At 42.8% G+C, this 27675-nt stretch overlaps 3 protein-coding genes across 4 annotated transcripts in view; 2 read left to right on the top strand and 1 right to left on the bottom strand.

The window, feature by feature from the left end:
* The window catches only part of LOC139392453 (alanine and arginine rich domain containing protein), a 2754-nt gene extending 1387 nt beyond the window's left edge, over positions 1-1367 (top strand). Inside the window, exon 2 of the mRNA XM_071140446.1 lies at positions 332-1367. Within this exon, the coding sequence (XP_070996547.1) occupies positions 332-457 (126 nt within the window). The 3' untranslated portion in view covers positions 458-1367. The remainder of the gene's footprint in view (positions 1-331) is intronic.
* Positions 1368-1643: 276 nt separating this feature from the next.
* On the bottom strand, positions 1644-8895 carry LOC139392045 (glutamate-rich protein 4). The gene is made up of 2 exons (XM_071139697.1): positions 8328-8895; positions 1644-4267 (listed from the first exon to the last, which is right to left on the bottom strand). Exons 1-2 carry the CDS (start codon positions 8550-8552, stop codon positions 3968-3970), a joined length of 525 nt encoding a protein of 174 aa, XP_070995798.1. The 5' UTR covers positions 8553-8895; the 3' UTR covers positions 1644-3967.
* A 912-nt stretch (positions 8896-9807) lies between these two features.
* LOC139391795 (proton-coupled zinc antiporter SLC30A8-like) lies at positions 9808-26388 on the top strand. 2 transcript variants are annotated; one of them, XM_071139348.1, is made up of 9 exons: positions 9808-10020; positions 13732-13814; positions 19005-19171; positions 19353-19499; positions 20137-20290; positions 21049-21376; positions 23981-24086; positions 24375-24509; positions 24771-26388. In XM_071139348.1, the coding sequence occupies exons 2-9, from the start codon at positions 13741-13743 to the stop codon at positions 24914-24916; spliced, it is 1257 nt and encodes a 418-aa protein (XP_070995449.1). In that variant the 5' UTR covers positions 9808-10020; positions 13732-13740; the 3' UTR covers positions 24917-26388. The 2 variants fall into 2 exon arrangements, with proteins under 2 accessions (XP_070995449.1, XP_070995450.1); XM_071139349.1 differs by lacking the exons at positions 9808-10020; positions 13732-13814 and adding an exon at positions 14254-14316.
* Positions 26389-27675: the final 1287 nt, after the last annotated feature.

Raw genomic sequence — 27675 nt, 5'->3', positions numbered from 1 at the left:
GGAGGCCTTAATAAGGCCACAATTGATTAAATATGTCAACTTGGATGAATCATTTCTCAATTATGCTCTTAGATACAAACGTCAAATATATGTCAACAATCGATCCTCCAACATACCATTCGATGGATTAAATCTGATGATAATCCCAAAAGTCATGGGAGGAATCACTCAAAGGCCTTGTTAAGGTGTGCCAATGTAGTGCAAATAAAGAAACCACATACAAATGAACGAAAGTCTGCCAATTTGATCAGAATGGACTATTCTTCACCTGCATGAATGTGTGTGTGTTTGATCTGAAAATATGATCTATTCTCCCATCATTACCATGCAGCTGGAAATGCGCTCTCAGGACCAACAGCTGGCCCAGACCCTGCTGGGACTCAACAATGAGATCCAGAGACTGAGGCGGGAGAGTATGTCTGGGGCTCTGGAGCCGGAGGGGGGTGAACACCACTAACCAACCCCACCCAGTGCACCTCCCCTGGGGGAAACAGAGAGTGAGGGTGGAGGTTTCCTGCTGGAATTTCCTGGAACCCTGTCTGAATCCATGACCAGACTATGTCCTTTGGCATTTCTAAAACAGATACGTGGAAGTGTTACACAAACGAGACCCTTGGAATGAGGATTCCCTTGTAAAGGTCACATGGCATGTTTGATGTTGGCTGTGAGGGACCCAATGGACTGGATAGGATTCTATGAGTCATAGTCATAAGAATGTTTCAAACTTGTGAGGTAGTGCATGCATTTTCAGTCCTGTGTCATTCACTAAGTGAGATCCAAAGCGAATATGTTATCATTAAAATTCTATTATTTAAGACAAAACAATCCGTATTTCATACGGCCTTATTTTGAGGGCCTAGTTTTTCCTTAATACAGTGGCCTGAAACTCAGGTTTTTACAGGTCACATCAGGCCTATAAATCGCATTATGCTGTTTTGCAAAGTGATGTGTTACTCCTATTGGAATTCTACCAGAATCCAACATTCAGAATTTTTAGTCACCCACAAACTGCATTCAGAATGATTGCCAGTGTTAGGAAGACTAAGGCTTGGAGCAGTTTTTCCCGAACTCTGGTGCGTTTACCCTCTTAGTTTTTTGTTTTTGTTTGGTTTGTTCTGGTGTGAACACTCTATCTGCACTAACGCACCGTGGTTCGCTCAAAAATGTTGGTCTCTAATGCGATTAATTTCGTACCGTGGTGCAGTTTGCTGCCGGTGAGGAAAATAACCACAGACACGCACTATTATTGGTTGTTTGACTGCAAGCATTTGATGAAATGCCCGCAAGATCATAACTTGAAATATCTGACACATTCTGTGTGTAGCAGCGCATCCGATGCAGATTAGTGGAGACTGGAGCTATACCGGAGATAGATGCTACTGAATATAGTCTATTCATTTAGCCTATTCAGTCACAGTCGGAGCGGCTATTGTGCTGTTTCCTCCCGCATGTTGTTGGATGACCAAAACAAAAGTAATATGAAGATTGGGACACATACAGTGGGGCAAAAAAGTATTTAGACAGGACCAATTGTGCAAGTTCTCCCACTTAAAAAAGATGAGAGAGGCCTGTAGTTTTCATCATAGGTACACTTCAATTATGACAGACAAAATGAGGAAAAAAATCCAGAAAATCACATTGTAGGATTTTTTATGAATTTATTTGCAAATGATGGTGGAAAATAAGTATTTGGTCACTTACAAACAAGCAAGATTTCTGGCTCTCACAGACCTGTAACTTCTTCTATAAGATGCTCCTCTGTCCTCCACTCGTTACCTGTATCAATGGCACCTGTTTGAACTTGTTATCAGTATAAAATACACCTGTCCACAACCTCAAACAGTCACACTCCAAACTCCACTATGGCCAAGACCAAAGAGCTGTCAAAGGACAGGCCTCTCTCATCTTTTAAAGTGGGAGAACTTGCACAATTGGTGGCTAACTAAATACTTTTTTGCCCCACTGTAAGTGATGCTTCATGATAATCATAGATGGATATAACGTGAGCATTTTTTGGCCTATAAACAATTGACTTCATTGGACACATCCCACTGAGCACACACTGCTTGAATCAACGTTGTTTCCACATAATTACATTTAACCAACTTGGTATAGACGTTGAATTTACGTCTGTGGCTAGTGGGGTGGTTTTGTTTAGGAATTATAGTTAATTTGACATTTGGAAATGTTAAACCAACTGGACAAAAACAATAAATAAAATACAATGTAACAAATAATCAAACTCTGATTCGAACTAAAGCTCAAAACGAAGTATGACAATACCCAAAGATATGAGACTAGTTAAATCATCTAAACTGGAACAACCGTTTAAGTAACGGGTACAATGAGTAACAGATTGGATTAGTTTAGAAACATTTATGTAATTTATATTTGAGTAGCATAAGATTAATTAATCAATTAGAAAACATAGGTATTGAAAGAAACAATTAAAAAAAATCTAGCTGCAATAGAGCATGCTGGGAAATATGATAATAAAGGCCGTGGTTTTGGTTTAATGCTGGTTATTAACACCAACACTGGGTTATTTTACACCAATAACTGTTAATTTAACACTTACAGAGGTAATTTAACTCCCTAATCAACACTAGAACTGTTACACTGAAAAATGTAACACTAAGTTACACTAGCCAATTTGCTGTGCAGAAGCAACAGATTTAAAAAAAATAAAGAATAAATCATGAATCTTAAAGTCTCGGTAACAGTTGTGTTTTTGACTTTGATGTTTTCTGTTATGACATAAATATATGTACAGTACATTTCAATTTTGAGTTCTTTATTGTTCTGGCATACTATGTCCAGTACCTGTCCCAAATGCAGTTACAGTAGCAAGGATAAACACATCCACTTGTCCACTAAACATTAACATAATAAGTGTTGTCACTTTATCACAGATTAACTCCTTTTGAACTCAGTTGAATTGGGAAATTGGGGGAGCATCCTATCTTGTTCACTTTGATGCCCTTTTTTCCCTAGTTAACTTGACCATTCATTATGTTGTATGAGTCTGCTGGGTCGGCCAACTTGAACTACTGCAAAAGGCCAAACTGCAATAGGCCAGCTCAATCTAAGGTGTGTTGTCATTCATTATAATAAGTACATACACTGTATGTTAGTGACATTCATGTTTTAGTCTATTGACATCGGTGTTCAATTACAGTGTTGTACAACAAATCACTATATACGGTATGTGAGTGGATGATAACTGCATATTAATTAGACCTTCGAAAATACTGTATTTCAGTAATGACAGACATTTTCAAGTAATATGGAAGATCGTGAATTGTCGTGATATTTAAATCGCTTTTATAGTCACTATTACAAGAGTTTTTACAAATCCATTGTTGAGACATCACAGTCAATATACTACTGTAAGTAAAGGATATTCTCTCTTAAATGTACTATTATACTGTTATGACCTTTGTACAGTGATAGCAGCTGCTGTTGTTTCTTCCATCTAGTTAGAGTTGAAAAGTTACACAGCTTACTTAGTAAGTGTAAGCTCTGCAGTCTGTCAATTGTCTCATGCAAACACGCGTGCACACAGACACACACACTGACACACACACACGAGCGCGCACACAGACAGACAGACAGACAGACAGACAGACAGACAGACAGACAGACAGACAGACAGACAGACAGACAGACAGACAGACAGACAGACAGACAGACACACACACACACACACACAAACCCTTATTCAACTTCCTAACACAATAAGACATTATGCAAATATGATTGCCTTAGGTCAATCTAAGCCTTAAATCTATATATTATCTTTAGGTTCTATATGGAATCTATTGCAGCCTATTCAAAATATATGCTTGTGTGATTTTCTTTGCAAACACGGTGACAATAGAATAGATGATACTGTGGTATATGACGGTGACATTGACCTACACATTGACCACGGTTGGTCCATAAGAGACTACTGTTTGTTGTTTTATTAAGGCAAGGAGCTTCTTCTGCTGGAAGTCCTTCTAGGTAGAGATGACCCCAGAGGAGGTGGAGTCATTCTAGTGGACAGGCAAGATATGGAAAAGCCCACTTCCCCTGAGCTGGAGTAAACACTACTACCACTGCCCCCTGCCTCACTACCAAAGTCCCAGCTCCCTTCCTCCTCTGTCTCGTCATCCTCCTCTTCCTCCTCCTCTGCTTCGGCACACTCCAGCTTGAGCTCTTGTATTCCAGCGTGAAGGTCCATCAGCTGTCGTATCAAGGCCTGGTCCTGAGATCGCATCTCCATCTGTAAAAAAAAGTTAGGATTGTTCAATTAAACAGAGTGACACAGACATAACAAATAAACAAACAAAAATAGATGTAAACAGACATGTAGATACAGACATAACAATATGGGCACATAAAAGAGGCAGACAGACACAACACCATTTCAAAAACAGTTGGTTTGGTTGTGACATACGGTATTCATAAGCAAATACCAACTGTTACAAAGAAACAAATGGCTATCAAAAATAAGACTAGACAGCAGTTACAGCTGTCAAGTAGTATAGAAAAATTTGCTCGAAACACAGAACCAAATGTTATGTAATGAAAAGAACCAGTGCAGGCTACTCTAGGCTACTGAGTTCTAGGCCTAAATCTCTCTTTTGGAACTGCGCTGCAGCTTCCTTTAGTCTCTTTTAGATGATGAAGTTCACGTCCTTTCCCTGACATAACCTGGTTAAACCATTTCAGTTGAGCGCTGCCTCTTTCAGATGTAAATGCTTTTCTCTCTTTCTTTCTTTCTTTCTTCTCTATTTATGAGAGCCGGTCTAATTGCCCTCATTTTGAGAATAGAATACACAGAATTCCACCAAATTCGCCAAGTCCAAGTTTGTCCCAGGGAGAGGAATGTTCGAACAAAAACCAATCATGACCAGATCTGCATTTCTTTCTCTGTTAATTACAGCCTCAGACTGGGATTGGGCTCCGACTGAAAGGATGCGATGTGGCTTTAAAAGCTTTGTTTCAAAGAGGGATAAAAGAAGAAACATCAACTTTCCTTTGAGTGAAGTTTGAGCAGTGGGCTTCCTGGGGGGTGATATCCCCTCTCGACGTGTGTTTGTGTGTGTGTTCTGTCTGTATGTCCTTTGCACAGCCATTGCAACAGATCGAACTATGTCTAATGTACCATGGTGGACAGTAAACAAGCTCTGGTTCTTGCTGGGGTTCTTGCTTTCTCTTTTAAGAGAACAACTGAGTACTGGGCCATGAGACTTGATAAAAGGTGATGGTTCTAATTGGTGGAAGTCACTTCTATTTGGGCTGGTTTGTGGCTATGTTTGTCTGAATACTGGACAAAGAGACTGGACCTGGGAAGGTTCCCACTGCATCTGCACAAACCCACGTCTCATGACATCAAAGGCCAGCAATCATTGGTCACTGGGAAGTGTAAATTGGATAGAGTTTACATGGGTGTCTTTTGTGTTGGAGGTTGGAGAATGAAAGAGGACGGAGGGCTGATAGTGTAGATGGTTTAGTAACATGTCTCTTATGGACCAGTGGATCTATATGAAACATTTTGGCCATAGGGCAGCAGGTACAGTACCAGTCCAAATTTTAGACACACCAAACTGTTAGTCCTACCAAGCACAAACCAGATGGGATGGGTATGTCTACAGAATGCTGTGGTAGCCATGATGGTTAAGTGTGCCTTGAACTCTAATTAAAATCACTGACAGTGTCACCAGCAAAGCCCCCTTACACCATCACACCACCTCCTCCATGCTTCACGGTGGGAACCACACATGCGGAGATCATCCGTTCACCTACTCTGAGTCGCACAAAGACACGGTGGTTGGAACCAAAAATCAAAAAATTGGACTCATCAGACCAAAGGACAGATTTCCACAGGTCTAATGTCTATTCCTCCTGTTTCTTGGCCCAATAAAGTCTCTTCTTATTATTGGTGTCCTTTAGTAGTGCTTTCTTTGTAGCAATTCGACCAGGAAGGCCTGATTCACGCTGTCTCCTCTGAACAGTTGATGTTGAGATGTGTCTGTTACTTGAACTCCATGAAGAATTTATTTGGGCTGCAATTTCTGAGGCTGGTAACTCTAATGAACTTATCCTCTGCAGCAGAGGTAACTCTGGGCCTTCTTTTCCTATGGCGGTCCTCATGAGAGCCAGTTTTATCATAGCACTTGATGTTTTTTGTGACTGCACTTGAAGAAACTTTTAAAGTTCTTGAAAATGTCCGTATTGACTGACCTTCATGGCTTAAAGTAATGATGGATGGACTGTCGTTTCTCTTTGCTTATTTGAGCTGTTCTTGCCATAATGTGTACTTGGTCTTTTATCAAAATAGGGCTATCTTCTGTATACCACGCCTACCCTGTCACAACACAACTGATTGACTCAAACGCTTAAGAACAAAATAAATTTCACAACTTAACATTTAACAAGGCACACCTGTTGATTGAAATACATTCCACGTGACTACCTCATGAAGCTGGTTGAGAGAATGCCAAGAGTGTGCAAAGCTGTCATCAAGATAAAGGGTGGCTACTTTGAAGAATTTCAAATATAAAATATATTTTGATTTGTTTAACACTTTTTTGCTTACTAGATGATTCCATATGTGTTATTTCAAAGTTTTGATGTCTTCATTATTATTCTACAATGTAGAACATAGTAAAAATCAAGTAAAAACCCTGGAATGAGTAGGTGTGTCCAAACTTTAGACTGGTACAGTAGCATAGCGGTTAAGAGCATTGGGCCAGTAGCCGAAAGGTTGACGGTTTGAATCCCAGAGCCAACTAGGTGAAAAACCTGTCCATGTGCCCTTGAGCAAGGCACTTAACCCGAATTGCTCATGTAAGTCGCTCTGGATACAGTACTGTAAAGTTTCAAGGGTTCCCCCATGTAGTCCAAGATTACTTTAGTTGTTGTTGTTGGTTTGACAATGAACATGTCTCTCTGAACTACTATTAGCTTACACAGCATTCTCTAAGTTATGCCAAAATTAGAACCCGTTCAACTATTCGATTCTATTGAACCAACTAAACCAGAGCTATACCAGAAAAAGTAACCTACAGTCTCCAGTTTGCCTCTGTATCTCTGTCCCATCTGAGATTTGGTGGGTTTTGTGTGCTCATGACACTTGGTTTCCATGACGAGGCGCCGGGCGAAGACTAAATGCCAAGCGATATATTAATCATTGACAATAGGCCCTCTTTGAATTCCAACTAGTCCAATATGGAAAAGATGTAGAATAAGTTAACAATGTGTTCTACCTGTAATTTGTAAGTAAGACATATAACATCAAATAAACTGACAGGATTCATAGAATATTTTTGTAACGTCTGACTTATATGGGCGATTAACATTTAGACCTAACAGAGATGTTGCATCCTATAATTATATAGAAAACATACAAGAGACATGTCAGCTAAGCCTTGTGAGGTCTCACATACCTGTTCATAGGACAAATTCATTTCAAAGCACTTGGATCATAGTAATAACAAGCTGTTGTATGTATTGTGTAAAAAAACAAACATATGAGAGACATGTAAGCTGAGCCTTCTACGGTCTCACATACATGGGCCATACAAATTTCAAAGGTATCGCGTACCACTGTCTGACGTTATTGACACATGCAATGTGACACACGAGAATCAAAGTCCGCCGCGAGGAGGAGCAGGAAGAGGATTTTGTACAAATAATCTTCTTCTGCCATACAAGATTCTTATTTGATTTTCATGATTATTTTCCATATGGGAAGGGGGGGGGGGGGGGGATTGAATGGAAGCTGGAAAGGTGACATCGTAACATCGCCTGCCCATCTCAATTATAAGAATGCAATAACGTGACAGTCCTACGCACTAACGATTTGAATGGCCAAGAAGGTCATTTCATTGGGTGACAGATGGCTTGACCTTAGCCAATAAAAATGTCTCCATTTCCACAGAGCCAGAAGACCACACACAGGCCATTATTTTGGGGGCTTGAGTAGTCATATATCTAGCACAGAATAATTTGAACATGTCATCTTTCTCTACAAATATAAAGTAATGAAAGACAAGATCACCCTTGAGTCTCACAGTAACTCACAGAAAAAGTGACGAATAATTGCAATCCAATTTCCATTATCATCTGTTAACATACAGGAAAGATCAAATTGTCCTCTACAATTTTCAAATACAAATGTGTATTTCTGTTGCAAATACAAAACACATCAATACATTAAAATACAGTACATTTAGCTGAGTATCTTTTTACTCAAGCCCATAGACGGATTACAAATTTGATCAGTTCTAGAGAGACTTTATCACAACCAAAGACTTCCGTCATTTGTCCAGTCTTACCAGTTCCCTGCGCAGCCAGGCCAGTGCACTCTCAATGTCCAGTTTGTAGGTGCTGCTGCTTTGTACTCCGGCCATGCAGCCTGCCATCCGGAGCCCTTCCTCTGGGCAGGGGTCTCTAATGGTCCGTGGGTCGCCGGACACAACGGGCACAGTTGACTTACAGGCATCAAAGGTGGCGTCCTTAGAGGAGAAGTCTCTCAGTCTAGTCAGGACCACTTCCATCATGATAGGCTTCAAGTTCTACAATCTGGGCTGAAAATCAATCAGTATTCTTATAGAATCTATGTTTGGTCTAAGCTTCTCTCGGCTGTAGCAAGATACAGCGTTGTCTGGAGAACTCTTCTCTTTCTGATTCACTACTCCCACTTCCTCGTGTCCTCTCTCGTGTCAGTGGTAGTTCTGCACTGGACTGGAAACTTAAAGAGGTTCTCCTCTGTTTTCCTCAACCCCCTCCTCTGTGGGACAGTGGAGTGGCGTCAGTCATGTGTTAGTGTGATGCAGCAGGAGTGATGTCAGCTCTTTGCCATTGTCTGAATGCCCGACCCGTGCTTGTTTACCATTTTGGGGTCTCTTTTTAACACACACACACTCCCCCTATGGAGAAGGAAGAGGGAGGAGGAGGAAAAGAAGGAACGGAGAAGAATGATAGTTGCCCAGGTTACCTCCATTGTGCTCTTGAGGATAACGGGGTAGTCTGTGGAATGTCCTTGGCTCGTTGTCATGTCACCCCTGTTAACAAGGACATAATTTAGTGTGGACTGCTTGTTCCTCAAAGCCCTAAAGCTGTCCCCCTTCAATACTTAGACAGACAGACAGACAGACAGACAGACAGACAGACAGACAGACAGACAGACAGACAGACAGACAGACAGACAGACAGACAGACAGACAGACAGACAGACAGACAGACAGACAGACAGACAGACAGACAGACAGTCTTAGTTGTCTGAGCTGCACCTAGCAACCCCTACAAACAAAGCTGCAGATCCAGACAAATTGACTAAAATAGCTTTGACACGTTTGCATCTACATTTAGAATTGCAGAAACAAAGGCATCTCCAGACTGAAAAAATAAATACAAATATTGTGAGTAACATGAGGCAAATGTGCTTTTTTTGTATACGAGATGATAGACCATCCCACTCCTGACACATGTACTGTAGCCTGTGTGTAGATGTATACATGTGTAGCCACATGTAGCCTGACCGGGTTCGAACTCAGGATACCTGTGACTGTCAGTCTAACATATTTTAGCCATCACACAAAGAGGCAAGAACCTCTAGATAAGGATGGTAGGTGTTGTACTAATGTCACTGCAATGTGAATGTGAGATAACCAGTGACATGTTGCGTAATATGAGGAACTAAGCTATTGCAAGTCACTGAACCACATTGAAACCCACCCCCATGCCCTCCAATGAGCGGAATGTGTTAGGCCACACAAGTTGCCAACATCATTTGTTGCTTCACTCCGTTCTGGACTCTTACAGAACAAATACAGTTTAACGTGATAACCTACAGTTTTACAGGATATAAGGGGTTTCTGTTACATTAAACTAAAGCTGTGGTCCTGCACTTGGTGAACAAGATCTAGTGAACTGTTAAGAAGACGCCGGTTCTCCAGCTGATCTGACAGAAATGAACCAGGATCCTGAGGAGCAGAGTCCTGCTGCAGACAGCCAAACGCTGGCTTGGTGAGAGTGCCGAAGAGTCTTATCACCACCTTTTGGTCATTTCCTGCTTTACACGCCGGGAAAGAAAAGTTCTGGTCCCACTTCATTAAACTAACTTCAATTTATAAAGGCTTTATATATCATACATTTACCAATAACAGGGTAGGTTAGCGTGTCTTGGGAGTATGACCTTTGACCCTGTAACTTTGTCACTCATCATTATTTATGATTAATTAAGAATAATCTGTAATCGTGGTAGCATCCACATTAAAGTGTTTGGTAACATATTCTATTCTTATTTACAATAAAAGTGTCTCCAAAATGGCACAATACTGTATTTGCCATTAATTTATTACAGGCACAAAATCATCTTAAACACAAGCAAAATGAACTGCAATGCATCCAACAAGTCTGTGGTCACAAGCTTCATGTAGTCATTGCGTGCTAGGAATGTGGGACCAAAATACTAAACGTTTGACTAATTTATTGATGAGAATCTTGAAGGGTGTCAATAAGTTTCACCCCGACCTTTTTGAGATTTTTTGTTGTTGTAATTGTTAAACAAAATCTCTTTCTCTGAGCAATTGCATTAGTATAAAATAGTAACATTTCCCAATGTTTTCTTTTTGCATACTATAGTCATTATTGCTCGTCTTTATCAAGGGTGTCAATCATTTCCGACCCTACAGTATATACAGATGCCTTGAAAATGATCTATAAGCTTATGTCATGCTTTCTTGTTTGTAATGACTCATTATTATTACACTGTACTTACAGCAGTAATCTTAACCCTAGCTTCATGTCCGTGACCCAGTTCAACCCTAACCCTAACACTATCCCTAACCCTGGCTTCATGTCCACATCCCTGTGCAACCCTAACCCTAACTCTAACTCTAACACTATCCCTAACCCTGGCTTCATGTCCACATCCCTGTGCAACCCTAACCCATGCATTAACCACAACCCTAACCCCAGGTTGATGTCCACATCCCGATTCAAACCTAACCATGGGGAAATTCTCCATTGGGTAAAAATCTGTCCTCTCCTCGACTACTCCATCCCCCTCTCCTCCGTGACCCCGTGACCCGGAATCCGATAAGTGGTTGCCATATGTAGGAGAAATCTGTCCCGTATGATGCATTATGCATCATATGATACAAAACACATCATAGGAGCCAAATGTCTGTATTTTGAAAGTTACATATCTTGAAAACTTGATTGCTGACATGCAAAAAGTTTGGGGACTATATCAACAATGGACAATTGAAACAAATACCGAAAGTGATCACAATATTATATTAGAGGAGCTATATCAGAACATTAGTAGGCGCCATTTTGTCAAAAGTTATTATCTTGGCTAGCCTAGCCTAGCTTAGCCACAAACCCATTCATCTCTATGGTTAGATCCCTAACAGTTTTCACTCAATCAATTTCCACATTTTAATTTGACAATTTCCACATAAAAGGTAAGCAGCACTCAGATAACCATTTCGACTAATAACACAAGGAATACAGTGCATTCGGAAAGTATTCAGACCCCTTGACTTGTCCCAAAGCCACTCCTGCATTGTCTTGGCTGTGTGCTTAGGGTCGTTGTCCTGTTGGAAGGTGAACCTTCTCCCCTCCAGTCTGAGGTCCTGATCGCTCTACAGAAGGTTTTCATTAAGGATCTTTCTGTACTTCGCTTCGTTCATCTGTCACTCGTTCCTGACAAGTCTACCAGTCCCCGCTGCTGAAAAACATTCCCACAGCATGGTGCTGCGACCACCATGCTTCATCATAGGGATGGTGCCAGGTTTCCTCCAGACATGAAGTTTGGCATTCAGGCCAAAGAGTTCAATCTTGGTTTCATCAGACCAGAGAATCTTGTTTCTCATGGTCTGAGAGTCTTTAGGTGCCCTTTGGCAAACTCCAAGCGGGCAGTCATGTGCCTTTTACAGAGGAGTGGCTTCCGTCTGGCCACTCTACCACAAAGGCCTAATTGGTGGAGTGCTGCAGAGATGGTTGTCATTCTGGAAGATTCTCCCATCTCCACAGAGGAACTCTGGAGCTCTGTCAGAGTGACCATCGGGTTATTGGTCACCTCCCTGACCAAGGCCCTTCTCCCCCGATTGCTCAGTTTGTCTGGGCAGCCAGCTCTCGGAAGTGTCTTGGTGGTTGGAAAATGTCAGTGAGGACATTTGCTAGCTGGTCAGCGCATGCTCTATGTACGCATTCTGGTAATCCGTCTGGCCCCGCTGCCTCGTGAATGTTAACTTGTTTAAAGGTCTTATTCACATCAGCTACGGCGAAAGAGATCACACAGTTGGCCGGAACAGGTGGTGCGCTCATGCATGGTTCAGTGTTGCTTGCCTCGAAGTGAACAAAGAAGGAATTTCGCTGACCTGAACGGCTTGTGTCACTGGGCAGCTTGCGGCTGGGTTTCCCTTCGTAATCCGTGATAGTTTGCAAGCCCTGCCACATCTGACGAGCTTCAGAGCCGGCTTAGTAAGATTCAGTCTTAGTCCTGTATTGACGTTTTGACTGTGATTGCTCGTCAGAGGTCGTAGCAGGATTTCTTATAAGTGTCTGGGTTAGTATCTTGCTCTTTGGAAGTGGCAACTCTAGCCTTTAGTTCATTGCAGATGTTGCCTGTAATCCATGGCTTCTGATTGGCATATGTACGTACGGTCATTGTGAGGACGATGTCGTTGATGCACTTATTAATGAAGCCAGTGACTGATGTGGAAAACTCCTCAATGTTATCGGATGAACCCGGGAACATATTCCAGTCTGTGCTAGCGAAACGCTCCTGTGGTTTAGCATCCGCTTAATCAGACCGCTTCCGTATTGAGTGCGTCACTGGTACTTCCTGTTTGAGTTTTTGCTTGTAAGCAGGAATCAGGGGATGGAGATAATTATGGTCAGACTTGCCAAATAGAGGGTGAGTATTGTTTTTGTTTTGTACTTTTTACCCTTTTTTTCTCCCTAATTTCATGATATCCAATTGGTCATTACAGTCTTGTCCCATTGCTGCAACTACTGTACGGACTCGGGAGAGGCAAAGGTCAAGAGCCATACGTCCTCTGAAACATGTCTCTGCCAAGCCCTTAACCAGTCACACCAATGTGTCGAGGAAACACCATACAACTGGTGACCGAAGTCAGCGTGCATGCGCCCAGCACACCACAAGTAGTCGCTAGAGCGCAATGGGACAAGGACATACCATAGTGATGCCTCTAGCACTGCAAGAACGCTGTGCCACTCTGGAGGCTAAATGCGAAAGCTGAGGATTCGGTTGTAATAAAATAATCCATATTTTCCTTCATGTTCAATTTGGGCGGCCTACATTCCTAAGATTAGAAGCAAACTTTATTTTAAGGAATATTACTTTTTCGAAACAGAAGCTCTCTTATTAAAATTCCCACCCTCTCCCTGAATAAAAAACTTTTGCCCGAAGGTGCTGCAAGCGGCTAAATTTGCACACGGTGCGTGGTCACAAGGCTTCAAATACTAACACTGCTTGCATAGTCACTCAAACAATGATGCGTGGAACTTACCCTCTTTTGTGAGAGGATATCTATTTAGATGATGATAACGCTGAAAACATATAGTTTACATTAGTCCATTTGAAAATATAGATATTTTTGAGTGCATTTATATTTTGTCTTCTGTTTTCATTTCTCCGTCTAAATATATTGGCTGGGGGTTAATAGTGTAACTAGTTGTATTTGTTTACTGTCATCCCTGAAGCACGAAATCATGTTCAGAAACGATTCAGAGAAAACTCAACTGGTCACGGAGAAAGGCACCATGTATAGCATCACCATGGAAAGGTAAAGTATCCCGTTTATTTATTGTGTATTTAAAGTGTCAGGCTGTTGTTTTCAATGTTGTCATTTACATTTATGATATCTGAAAACAACTTGAGCAACTTGATGATGAGTTGATGTTTCTTTCACTTGAACCATATCCACATGAATAGGACGATATTATTATTTTATTGTGCTAATGAACGATTAGTCCTAGTTATCACATTTCATACGCAGTCACATTTATTTTGACAGTTTTTTAATAATGTTTTATATACAGCAGACAGCCATATGTTCACCTTTTTTAGGCGTTCTCTGTACTCAAACTCAGCCTGGGCTCCTGCTAGGCTGGCTGATTTATAGTCTACAAACTTTTACACACGGTTCTAGTTCTGTGCTAGCTTTAGGGGTGAACAAAATTGGAGGGTCAAGAACACGAGAATCCCCCTCTCTTGAAACTTGTGACGTTGGAAAATAAAGTTTGGCTGATGTCAATGCTGAACGAGGAGGGTGTTAAGCGCCCATGGTGAGTTTCGTTGACATATTATTTGAATTGCCATTGTTCATTTATTGAATAAAACGCCGTTTTTTTTAATCATCTAAGATAGCCTATTACCCTTGCTCCAGTCATGCGTAAAAAACTTTTTGCGCACGGGTTCCAATTTTAGGTTTGCAATTGCTCTGCAGTAAGTATGACAGGAGTTCAGCAGTCAGTTCACGCTCCTTCTGCGATGTTAAACTTAATTTAGGGCTAATTGTCATGCTTAGAGTGTACGGTATCTTTAGTTATTTAATAGCATCCACACCAAATCTGGCGTTATCACTCCCACAGTGTTGATTATTGAAGAATATAATTTATAAATGCCTAATGAGCTTAGTAAAACTGTCATACCCCATCATAATCCAATATATAAGCTTGTTTTACTACAATGTTTGTAAACAAAGTAAACGTAAACAAGCACTACATAGCCTCAAATCATGGTTAAAGCTATAATTTTGATATCATTGATGGTCAGTCCTGAATTTGAGAGTGTTTACATTTCTCCAGCCTCAACCCTCAGCTTTTTACCATATCAGGGGTGAGGAAGAAGCTTTTTTAAAAATAGTTTCTACTGCTGATTGCTAAAGTAACTTTGAAAAGGTAGTTCACCACATCCAAACTAATTTGTGATAAATGATCATATCTAAATCTGAAATGTCATAGATTAAAATGGGCAAAAACAGATTAATCGGGAGTCAGATGTTAACAGAAGGTGTAATTTGGCCTATTAAACACAAAAACTATGTTTCAAGTGAAAATTGGGCAGGTCTGTTGCCCCCCAAAAAAGGAAATTCTTACCTACTTCACACATATTTTTTTGCACATTTTGGCAACAAAAAAAACTAGTGTCTAGTTCCGGTAGTTAGCTAGACTGCTACATGGAAAATAAGAAATGTACTACTTAAAACTACCAAGATTTGAATTAAGTTCAACTACTGCCAAGCTACTGCAAAATGTATTTCAATTACTAGTTGAACTACATGTACTGTAGTTCACTCCTCCCCAACACTACTCTCCCATCACATCCATTATCTGGTCCCTGGGTGGGGGATTTAAAGGAAGGATAGTCCAGGAGCTACAAGGTTGAACACAGTCAGTTAGCCTAACAGATGCAACTGGTTCAGTGTTCAGTAGTTAGTGGTGCAACCGATCACAAAACTCACAGTTCGGATCACGGTTTTGAGTCACGGATCGGATCATTTTTCAGATTAGCAAAAAAAAAAAAAAAGGGAGACAAATATAACTCTGCTTTCCATTTTTATTGCTTAAAGAACACTCAAAGCAAGGAACTTTTCAATGTTTAAATCAAATCTTAAAATAAATGATTCAATACTCAATTGATAAATTAAAGTGCAATATGAGGCATGATACCTTCTTCCTTTGAACAATAGTGAATGGAAAAAAATGTCCCGTGTCCACATCAAAAACAAATGTAAAAAAAAGAAAGAAAGCAAAGCAGACCTGAGCTTATAACTTCAAATTATTTTCCAAAAAGATGAGGATGTCTACATTGTCTGGGGAGAGGGTAGACCTCTGCAGTCACTATGTCCCCTGCCGTGGAGAACACCCTCTTGCTAGGAACTGCTGTGCCAGGCACAGCCAGGTAGCATCTTGCCATCATGGCAATGTGAGGGTATTCACACTCATTGCTTTTCCACCATGCCAGTGGATCACCATCCACTGGAATGCTGCTTGCTGCCTTGTAGGATGCCCCCTCCTCTTTGATGGTGTTGGCAAACTTTTGTCCCTGAAAAGCTTCTTCGTGGACAAATTATTTTGTGGAGGAGGTGCCTCTGAGTCTGCCCCCTGTCGGCTCTGTGGCTTGACCCTACAGAAAAAAATTACTTGATCTATTAAACTAAATAATTTTTTATTTTCATATATCATAGAACTATAATTGTGGCAATAACATTTAATAAAAGCCATTATTATTACAAATCAAAAATTGATGATTCTAATTGCATAGACTAAGATTAGACTGCACTATATTTATTATTTAAGTAATTCACTCTTTTTTTTTACCTCTTCGGTGGCCACAGTCTCAGTGGTGAGATCACTGTATGTCCTCTGGTGTTGGGCAGGGTCTAGGTGAGACAGGGACTTGAACCTTGGATCCAGTGCAGTAGCTCTATGAAGGTAGTCTTTTACATTAGGGGGGTATCTGGGGTTCAGGTCCTCTCTAATGGCAGCCTTGACATCTCTAGTGATGGTGCTGTCTTCCTCACTTGGGGCCATGGATTGTAGAATCCTTGTTTTCAGAGGTAGGATCATGGACACAGACGGTGCCGTTTCAGTGCTCAATAGAATTGCAACCGTTTTGAGGGGGTTGAACACCTGGAGGACCTCCTCTGCCACTTTCGCGTCATCATCAGACAAAGTGACGATGTCTTTATATTTTTTTTCAGGGTCTTGTCTGTCTGCAGCGTATACAGCTGCCTGCTGCTCAAGATGGTGCTCCAACATGTCATAAGTGGAGTTCCATCTTGTTGTGACATCGTGTATGAGCTTGTGGGTTGGTAGTTGTAGCATTTCGTGCTTGGTCTTAAGCACACGAGCGGCTGTTGTGCTTCAGGGGAAAAAGGAAACCACCTTCCTGAGCCTCCCAAGGAGGCGGTTCATCTGGTTAAATGGTTCCCATTTGGGATGCTAAATTGACCACACGTGCAAAGCAAGCTATCTGTGGCCCCAGTCCATCTCCTATCACTGCATTTACTTGGTTCTTGGCATTATCTGCAGTGATTGGGATATTGCTATTGGGCAATAGTGGGTGCGCCAGGGGCTTTCGTAGCGTGGCTCAAGCACTTTCCCCATATTTTTAAACCCTTTGTTTTCTACAACAGAGTATGGCCTCATGTCTGCAGCGATAAACATTCCAATAGATTTGGTGATGGCTTCAGCCCGGTCTGATTCTGCAGCAAAGGGCTGCTTAAATGCCGCGGTGAGAAGTTGTTGTCTCTTGGCTGAGTTGGCTCCCGTCACTGACACACCAGGGTGATGGCGCTTTAAATGTATGGCCATGCTCAATGTATTTCCATGATCATACGGCTTTCTTGTGGCACTATGCCTACACACCGTAATGGTGTTGTCCACCACCCTTCTTCCGTCCTCATATTTGACAGGGAAGCCAAAATGCTCCCATACATGAGACTTAAATGAAGCGGGAGGCTTTTCCAGTTCGTCAGCTCCTCCGCCAGCCGTGGCTGTCACTTTTTCTTCTTTGCTTATTGCAACGCGAGCATCCGGGACTGATTCATTGGGATTCAACATGCTCCGTTCACGTGAACAGTGCACGCAACTGCTTTAAAACTAATAATAAAATCAACCTTCAGGCTTCAGAGTAAAACACAGCACACATCTGTCTTGTCTTTATCTTTTCACTGTGACTCTGCATCGAGATTTAGGGAATTATTACTTTGAAAAGTAACAGTGTCAGTGAAACTGTATTTCCCACTATGATGGTTAAACTTTGCAATTGATCCATGGTTCATGTGCATGCCAAACCGTGGGTAGTACACGGATCAAGCAAAATAAAAGTCCCCAATGACCCCAATGTACCAATTTATGTCTCTCATAAGGCCTCTAGTTTAGGATATAACCCAGATAATGTAAATTGTCGACATTGGAGCTTATAAGGCCCCCTACCAACCTGGTTTTCCTGAGGGGTGTCCTTTCATGTACCAAACAGGCTCTGAAATGGAGGTGGACTGTATATGCTACTGACTGTATTTGGTGACTCAATTTGGGTAGTATTCGCCCTGGGGTGTTGGAAAGAGGGGGTCAACAGTTGACTTTATGGCAGACAGTAAAAACACTTGAGGCACTGGGAATGCTACGGATTGTAACCACAACATACAACATTATTACAGTTTTAACGACGCTCACTAACTTAAAAATACTACAGACAGAAACATATTACTAAAAGATAAGTATGTCATGCTTAATGCATACAATGTAATTAACATCACAGACAATGTCATTAACACAATGGATGTAGAATTTCCATTTTGAGAAAGAAAACCCCTAACACTACACTGTTAATGAACAAACTGGCGTTTTTTTCCCCGCTCTGCCTCATGGCAATGTGTGGAATAGCAGGAAATTAGCTTTAAATCAGCAACATTTTCTCTCAGCCTCATGGCAAAATGTGTAGAATAGCATGAGATTAGCTATAAAGCTGCATATGTTTCTCTTTGCCCCAATGGCAAAATGTGTAGAATTGTAGGAAGTTTTTCTTTGCCACTGCCTGAGTGCCGATACTGAGAATTCATTTTGGGCTGTGGAAGTGCCTGAATGCGCAGCTGAGTGCAACAAGTAACGGCACACAAGGCGGGCACAACACGAGAGAGCCATCCTTTCATATAAACTCTGCTCAGCCTCAGTCTTTCTCTCTTCTTTCCATTCCCCCTCCTCCTCCTAATTCTTGGACGACTTTCATGACATCCATCTCGCTTGTCTGGTCTTTCTGGGCACAACACGAGAGGGACAGCCATTCTTACAGGCTCTACCTCAGTCTCTGCATTCTATCCCCCCTTCTCCTCCTCTCTCTTGGACGAATTTCACGACGTCCATCTCTCGTCTTCTCGCCCATTCCCCTTTTCATCCCCCTCTCCTCCTCAATTTTTGGATAATCCATATGCCTGTTGTCTTCTTTTCCTGTCCCCCCCCCCGCACAGTGTGTCCACAGATGGGATAATGCAGAAGGAGAAGGACAGCAACATCAAGCATTGCCATGACAACAGCCAAGCTACGGAGGACAGGGAGCGGGAGAAGCAGTTGGCCAGGAAGAGGCTCTACGTGGTCTCGGCTGTCTGCTTGGTCTTCATGATCGGAGAGATCCTGGGTGAGGGGTTAAATGATACATGACTATTGGCTAGCCTGTCAATTAGTTAGTCAGTGAGTCTGTGTCTCTCAGTCAGGCAGTCAACAGTCAGTCAGTTAGTTGGTTAGTCGTTAGTGACATACTCCTCACTCTCTCTCGCTCTCTCTCACTCCTCTCTCGCTCTCCCTTTCTCTGCCTGTAGGTGGTTACTTTGCGGGGAGTCTGGCAGTGATGACAGACGCCGCCCACCTGCTGGTAGACTTCGCCAGCTTCATCATCAGCCTGGTGTCTCTGTGGCTCTCGTCCAGACCCGCCACACGCACACTCAGCTATGGCTGGCATCGTGCAGGTGAGATCATCAGCCTCATCATAATCATCGTCATTATTTGTCTTTATCATCGTCATCATCATCATCATCACCTTCATCTTAATCATGATCATCATTATCATAAAATGCTCACCCTCATCATCACTGCCATCTTCATCAATAATCAATACATGCTGTATCCCAATCTCATGATCCACTTAATGCGTGTGCTTTATACTCTTTCAGGAACAAGTAAGTTGAAGTGGAGTAATTTAATGTGTTTATAGAATAGCATTCCTACGGTCGTTTGTAGCATTGTGATTTATGTATCATGGCCTTTACAATAGGAACCTGGCAGTAGATACTTAAAAAAAAATCAGATTCCATTAGATGCATCGATTCCCTTTCAGGCTAATATTTGTGCATAGGACAATGATTCACGTTTCAACTAGAGTTTTGTAAAACTAGGCTACCTGGGTCTCTAATTGGAGACCTTTTCCTCTTGGCTCTCACTATGTGGTACGTTTGGCACTGCTGGAAATATCAAATGGGTTTTTCTGCAGCTCTTTACTGTAATATATCCGTCCCATCACATTTCTCTCACTATGGTCTCTGATTAAAACGTCACGTGTTCTCTTTCTCTCCTCTCCTGTGTGTCCCCTCTCCCTCTATCCTCTAGAGATCTTGGGTGCTCTCCTCTCGGTGGTGACCATCTGGCTGGTGACAGGTGTGCTGGTTTACCTGGCTGTGCAGCGCCTCATCAGCGATAATTATGAGATCGAGGGGACCATCATGCTCATTACTTCAGGCTGCGCTGTGCTGGCAAACATCATGTGAGTCCACCGACGCCAAAACGCAGCCCATTCGTTACGGACTGTCACGGTCAACAGGGCTGGGGTCATTTCCTTTTCAATTCAGTGGCTGAGCTGAAATTCACTTCCTGAATTTAATTTTAAATTCAATTAAATTCCATTCATGAATTGACTTCATCTTTGGAATTGACATAGTCTGCTGTGACCATGACTAATGTAGTGTTTACAAATGACGACTACGGATGACAGACAAGCTGAGAAAGTGACGTGGATTTCCGTGGGCTTTAGTCCCTGTAAGTAGTATTTCTGTGTTGTTAATGGTTCCCCGTTAGGGCTAGATATTGGTGACTCACAAGTGAAAATCAAACCACAGTAGGTCACACTTTATTTGGATAGTTTAGATTTTCCATCTGTAGATGCTCTACAGATGGTCATACTATCAGCAAACTGTCTGTTAATAAGCAACTGCTTGCTAAGGTTACTGTTAGGGTTAGGTTTAGAATAAGGTCAAGGGTTAACATTAGGGTTAGAGCTAGAGCTAGGGTTATGGTTAGTAGATAGTTAGTTGAAATGTTACTGATAGTCTGTAGAGCAGTGTTACTCAACAGTAGCAAGTAGATATACAGGTATTGTCACGTAAACAGCCTACAGACATCTTCGAAAGCAGGAAGCATCCATGTATAATGCTTCATAATGTGTTGTAAACATATATGAGCATTTATAATGCCTAATAACAAGGCTTTTAATATGTTATGTCTTTCTGAATGTCCTGTGGGCAGTATGGCTTTCACCCTGCACCAGTCTGGGCATGGGCACAGCCACGGGGGCCTCAGCAGTGAGCACGGCCACAGCCACAGCACTAACGACAAGAGCAAGCATGGGCACAGCCACAAGAGCAGCCACTCGCACAGTAACGGTAACCAAGAAAACCATTCCCATGGAAATGGCGACGTGGAGCAGCACAATGGGGTGGACGGTCAGCAGCAGAAGTCGGCGGGGTCACGACCTCAGGCCAACGCCAGCGTGCGCGCTGCCTTCGTGCATGTCGTGGGAGACCTGCTCCAGAGCATCAGCGTGCTGGTCAGCGCCATCATCATCTTCTTTAAGGTCAGAGGTCAACTGGGGTGACGTGGGAGATGGTGATCAACTGGGGTGACGGGGGAGGTAGTGGTCAACTGGGGTCATGTGGGAGGTAGTGGTCAACTGGGGTCATCGAGGTAGTGGTCAACTGGGGTGACGGGGGAGGTAGTGGTCAACTGTGGTGACGGGGAGGTAGTGGTCACCTGGGGTGACGTGGGAGGTAGTGGTCAACTGGGGTGACGTGGGAGATGGTGATCAACTGGGGTGATGTGGGAGATGGTGATCAACTGGGGTGACGGGGGAGGTAGTGATCAACTGGGGTCATGTGGGAGGTAGTGGTCAACTGGGGTCATGTGGGAGGTAGTGGTCAATTGGGGTGACGGGGGAGGTAGTGGTCATTTGGGAGGTAGTGGCCAACTGGGGTGACGGGGGAGGTAGTGGTCAACTGGGGTCTTGTGGGTGGAAGTAGTCAACTGGGGTGATGGGGGAGGTAGTGGTCATTTTGGAGGTAGTAGCCAACTGGGGTGATGGGGAGGTAGTGGTCAACTGGGGTGATGGGGAGGTAGTGGTCAATTGGGGTGATGGGGAGGTAGTGGTCAACTGGGGTGATGGGGGAGGTAGTGGTCAACTGGGGTGATGGGGGAGGTAGTGGTCAACTGGGGTGATGGGGGAGGTAGTGGTCAACTGGGGTGATGGGGATGTAGTGGTCAACTGGGGTGACGTGGGAGATGATGATCAACTGGGGTGATGTGGGAGATGGTGATCAACTGGGGTGACGAGGGAGGTAGTGATCAACTGGGGTCATGTGGGAGGTAGTGGTCAACTGGGGTCATGTGGGAGGTAGTGGTCAACTGGGGTCATGTGGGAGGAAGTAGTCAACTGGGGTGATGGGGGAGGTAGTGGTCAACTGGGGTGATGGGGAGGTAGTGATCAACTGGGGTCATGTGGGAGGTAGTGGTCAACTGGGGTGATGTGGGAGATGGTGATCAACTGGGGTGACGGGGGAGGTAGTGATCAACTGGGGTCATGTGGGAGGTAGTGGTCAACTGGGGTCATGTGGGAGGTAGTGGTCAACTGGGGTCATGTGGGAGGAAGTAGTCAACTGGGGTGATGGGGGAGGTAGTGGTCAACTGGGGTGATGGGGAGGTAGTGATCAACTGGGTTCATGTGGGAGGTAGTGGTCAACTGGGGTCATGTGGGAGGTAGTGGTCAATTGGGGTGACGGGGGAGGTAGTGGTCATTTGGGAGATAGTGGCCAACTGGGGTGACGGGGGAGGTAGTGGTCAACTGGGGTCATGTGGGAGGTAGTAGTCAATTGGGGTGATGGGGGAGGTAGTGGTCAACTGGGGTGATGGGGAGGTAGTGGTCAACTGGGGTGATGGGGGAGGTAGTGGTCAACTGTGGTGATGGGGAGGTAGTGGTCAACTGGGGTGATGGGGGAGGTAGTGGTCAACTGTGGTGATGGGGAGGTAGTGGTCAACTGGGGTGATGGGGAGGTAGTGGTCAACTGGGGTGATGGGGAGGTAGTGGTCAACTGGAGTGATGGGGAGGTAGTGGTCAACTGGGGTGATGGGGAGGTAGTGGTCAACTGGGGTGATGGGGAGGTAGTGGTCAACTGTGGTGATGGGGAGGTAGTGGTCAACTGGGGTGATGGGGAGGTAGTGGTCAACTGGGGTGATGGGGGAGGTAGTGGTCAACTGGGGTGGAGAGGGCGAAGGGGTGAGAAGATTAGGACTGAGGCACAATGGGCATGTTAGATAAGGATGAGGCGGATGTTCGTGTTGACACACTCTTCCTGGCTTTCGTAAGATGTCCTTTTGATCGGGTCATTTAGATAGCTGAGTACTCATTGGAATGAAACATACAATATGTCACATGCTCAAAGAGTGGCCCAAATAGAGCCCCGACAACGTTAGGTTATTAGTCTAATTTCATAGATTAAGTTAAAGTATTTTTGAATTTGCATAAATTGTACATAAATACTATTGAAAACTCTTAGCAAAACACAATGGAATTTAAATAATTGATCAGTAATTGATGGAAGATCATATAACTTTTAGTTAGCGGCAATTTACTGTATTATAAATTGTTGACTTTATCCACTTTGGGATTTATTGCCTTGTGCCCCATGCCGAGGCTGCAAAAATGACACTCTCGACAAATTAATTAAGTATCATTGCGGTACACTCTGCGTCTGTTACCGTAGTTTACTGTTAATTTCACAGTAAGTCCAGTGTGACTTTTAGACTCCCCCCCCCCCCTCTTCCTTCCTGTGTGTGATAATCTCTCAAAATCTTCATGTGCTGAGCATGCACCTCCGTAGGCACTGAAATCTACTGCGTCATGTTCTCAAAGGTAACTCCAAAGCTAGAGATTGATGTATTTTTTTTTACTGATATTGCTAGCAGGCAATCCTCAATAGAATGATCCCTTTTGTGATGCTGTACAAGCACAAACGTTCATGTGTTTCTAACGTGAGATCGAGATGTCCCCTGTATGTTTTACCACAAGTACGTCTTACCACAAGTATGTATTTTAACTCAAGTTAAATATATTGGGCGGAAAATAGATCATGCAATGACAATGTAATGATTACGGTCCTTACTCTTGCTTTCTCTTTGTTTCCCACAGCCTGAGTATAAGATAGCTGACCCGATCTGTACGTTCCTGTTTTCCATGTTTGTCCTGGGAACCACCATCACCATTATGAGAGACATCCTGCTTGTCCTCATGGAAGGTAATACAGGGAGTTCTCTCTATCGTCCCTGTTTCGGGATTATGTCAAAGTAGACGTCTTATTGTAGACGAGGAATGATTTATAGGGATGACAGCCATAAGGATATGATTTGTGCAAGAGTTGACGATTGCAACATGTCTAAAACCTTTATGATCACAAGCGTTGCCCAAAAGTTGCCCAAGAGGCCCATCTTTTGTGCCCAGTCCCCCCTCGCTGTGTGTGCGTTTGCGTGTAATGAAATCCATCTCTCTCTCTCTTTCCCTCCCTCCCTCTCTTATTTCTCCCCAGGTACCCCAGCTGGAGTGAAGCACGGTGAGGTGAGGGATCGGCTGCTGGCAGTGAAGGGGGTGAAGTCTGTCCATAGCCTCCATATCTGGGCCCTGACTATGAACCAGACGGTGCTCTCAGCCCACGTGGCTATAGGTGAGTGTAGCTGGACTAGGCTGTCAGTAATCTCCTGTTATGTTACAACTCCCATAGGTGATGATGATGGTGGCTTTATTGTGTCCCTGACACTTTTTTTCGCTTGTCAGGCACCCGAGAATGAAACATTCTGCGGAAATGCCACTGCTGTTTCCACTATATGTGTGCACTGCTTGTGACTTGACTTGATCAGACCGTAGTGACTTGCGAAATTGTCAGTTGGTCAGTGTCATCATAGTTGCATTTCCTTTGCCTCCACAGATGACATAGTGGATGCCCAGCCAGTCCTAAGGGAGATGACCCAAACCTGCTTCTCCAACTACAACTTTCATTCAGTCACCTTACAGCTGGAACAGCAGGCCGACCAGAAGCCTGGGTGTAGTCTGTGTGAGGACCCCAAAATGTAGACACCTGTTTAAGCCCATGGGAGAGGCCAGGAGCCCAGAGGAATGAGGCTAAGTTAAGCTACCTAACCAGGATTTAGTTGTGGCCTGGACACACCCTTTTGGCGAGTGCTTGACTTGACCAGGAACATATTGGAACTGATTTCTCGCACCTCACATTTGTACCGCTAGAGTTCCTGCACATTTTATAGAATGCGGCCTAAAATATTGCGGCGTTGTGGCACCTTAATATAAACAGCACTCCAAATAGAATAGAACACAACTTTTTTTGACTCTATGTTACAGCGAACAACTTGCAGTGCAGTGTCTCTCTGGAGGAGTACCGGCACATATTTCAGTCCACTTCAGGCTCTGCTTTTGGCTGATCAATCATGGATATTGGACCAGAGGGGTATACTACAAAGCAGGTTCAATGTTTTAGGGCTCTATTTTCAGCTGGCGTTAAGGAGGCGCTAGTGTCATACGCAAGTTAGTTTGCAATTTCGTCACAATTTAGACGTCTAACATCAGCATGCTTATGCTCAGATGGGAGGAGTGTAAATATTTTAAGTGTGCCCTTAAAAACATGATCCAAAGTACTAATTTCAGCCGGCACTGGCAGGGATATTTAGGACCGATCAAAAGCTGGTTTTAATGGTAACGCAGTTGGTTATGGTATGAATTTTGACAGCTGAAACACAGCCTATCCAGCCGTGACGCGCACACTGCCCACATGAACATGGAACAAGATGTGATTTGGTACCTGTATACTTCGTATTTAGAAACATAAAACGTTTGTGTTTTTTCCCCCATTTTATTTGATTGAAAACCAAGCATAGCCTCCCCTCTCAATGAAGGCTGTTTTCTTTTTGTCCTGCCCAATGTAATCAAGTAGGCTAGACAAGACCGTCGATAAAGGGTTTGGCTCGTGAGACCGCTTGGAAATAAATCTTAATCACCCAAGCTTTATTAAAATACTGTATCAAGTTTGAAAGGAGCAAAACAGTGAGCTGACATTCCCTTTTTATCTGTGCATTGTAGGCAGGCCTACATTATTTTAGCCATGCTTTGGACATGTGTAAAAACCCCCTCCGTGATATAGGTTACATGTCTCCGTGCCCATCGTGAAAGGAGAGACGAGAACCTCTGTGAATACCGGTGAACATTGTATTTAGAAGTTATTTTCCTGTAACAATTGCTTGTTTTCCATTTCAACTTTTTTTTAAAAATCCAAGCCCTCCACAGACTACCCTTACCCTAGAATTACTATAGCGAAGGCTGCTTCAACAGCAATGCGTTGTGTTTTTTTTATGATGGTGATTTTGTGATATCATTACATTTGATATGCATTTATTGTTGTTGAAAAAAAATAAAACAGATTTCTTGCTTTTTGTTTAATTTTATTAAAACAAACTCATTATAATTTTCAGTGTGAATTTAATCTTGCTTATTGACAACATTTGGCATGTCCATGCTCAGCCATAATGCAATTTACAGTAGGCCTAGCCCCTAAATCAGTGCGAATGCTATTGAAGCAACAATGTGGACTGCAAACAGGTTCAAGTTTAGCAAATACGGGATCTACATTTAGTTATTTTCTTTCTGTAAGCTGTTTAACAAACTATAGTGGACTAACATTGGAATTTGAGTTGATCCCAAGATAATATATACAAGACTGTATATACACAAATTGAAGCAACCACATATTTAGCCATGGAGCACGTTCTGATTGGCCAGTGAGGGGTCAAGCCTCAACACACCCACAACTTATTTATTCATCAAATCTCAGCCCTTTCGAGCCACCGCCAGCAACTGCGCAAATAATTGTGGTTGTAAAAATAGCAAAAATATTTTGGACACACCCTCGAACCTATAGCGCTACTGCCAACGCTTAGATTGACGATTGCGTTAGGTTTGTTAAGATAGAGCCCTTAGAGTTAATTTCCCGCAATTCTACACATTCTGCCATGGGGTGTAGAGAAGATTTAGCAATTTTATAACACATTTCTTGCAATTCTACTCATTTTGTCATTGGGTGGAGAGGAAATGTAGCAGTTTTACAGCGACACATTTTTCCATAGGTTGGAGAGTTTTTAATAATTCGACCATGATTACAAGTTTAGATCATTTACCCCCCCCCCCCCCAATTGACTCAACAACCAACAAAAACACATATCTAAAAAATGTACATTTCTTAATGAACCAGGAAAATCAATAAGTTATTTTGGGTTGTTTATCAAAGATTGCTGGCTAACTCACTGATCCTGCTTTGTATTTTACCCCTTTTGTTGTGGTTAGTTTGTTTATCTCTGAAAGCTGAGGTGGTCATTCTATAGTCACAAGAAAGTGCCTCTGTGCCAACATTCCCAAAGAAGTAAAGATTGAAGAGATCAGGGATGGGGTGCCATAGCTGATCACAGGCTTGAAAGTGTTGCACCATGAATTATATTTATATATGTTTTTGTCTTACTGTAAGTCCACATATTAAAATGTAATTTGAGTGCTTAATGGTTTAAGTGTCTATATTGAAATGGTGGTCACTGTATTGTTTAAAGAACATTAGATGAAACCGCACGGTGTTAGATGCTAATAATTAAGAGAACAAAACCGTCCTTATATTTAAAATACTGATTTGAATAAAATCTACTGTTGTCAATAACCATGTTTGCCCTTTTGCCTTCTGCTATAGTTCCTGATAAGGATACGGGTTGCTCAGCAACACAGCACTCAGTGGATCCATTGTCTCTTTGCACACCTTGATCCTTTTTCATTTCCCTGTCCCC

The sequence above is a fragment of the Oncorhynchus clarkii genome, chromosome 32, assembly GCF_045791955.1.
Source record: "Oncorhynchus clarkii lewisi isolate Uvic-CL-2024 chromosome 32, UVic_Ocla_1.0, whole genome shotgun sequence".
In the NCBI taxonomy this organism is placed as follows: domain Eukaryota; kingdom Metazoa; phylum Chordata; class Actinopteri; order Salmoniformes; family Salmonidae; genus Oncorhynchus; species Oncorhynchus clarkii.
The sequence above is the reverse complement of the archived record's forward strand: the minus strand, read 5'-3'. Positions and strand labels throughout refer to the sequence as shown.

Coding starts and splice junctions, on each gene's coding strand:
- LOC139391795 (XM_071139348.1), top strand. CDS start 13,741: ATGTTCAGAAACGATTCAGAGAAAACTCAACTGGTCACGGAGAAAGGC. Junction 19,172..19,352: donor CATGATCGGAGAGATCCTGG/GTGAGGGGTTAA, acceptor CTCTGCCTGTAG/GTGGTTACTTTGCGGGGAGT. Junction 19,500..20,136: donor CTATGGCTGGCATCGTGCAG/GTGAGATCATCA, acceptor TCTATCCTCTAG/AGATCTTGGGTGCTCTCCTC.
- LOC139392045 (XM_071139697.1), bottom strand. CDS start 8,552: ATGATGGAAGTGGTCCTGACTAGACTGAGAGACTTCTCCTCTAAGGAC. Junction 4,268..8,327: donor CCTGGCTGCGCAGGGAACTG/GTAAGACTGGAC, acceptor TTTTTTTTACAG/ATGGAGATGCGATCTCAGGA.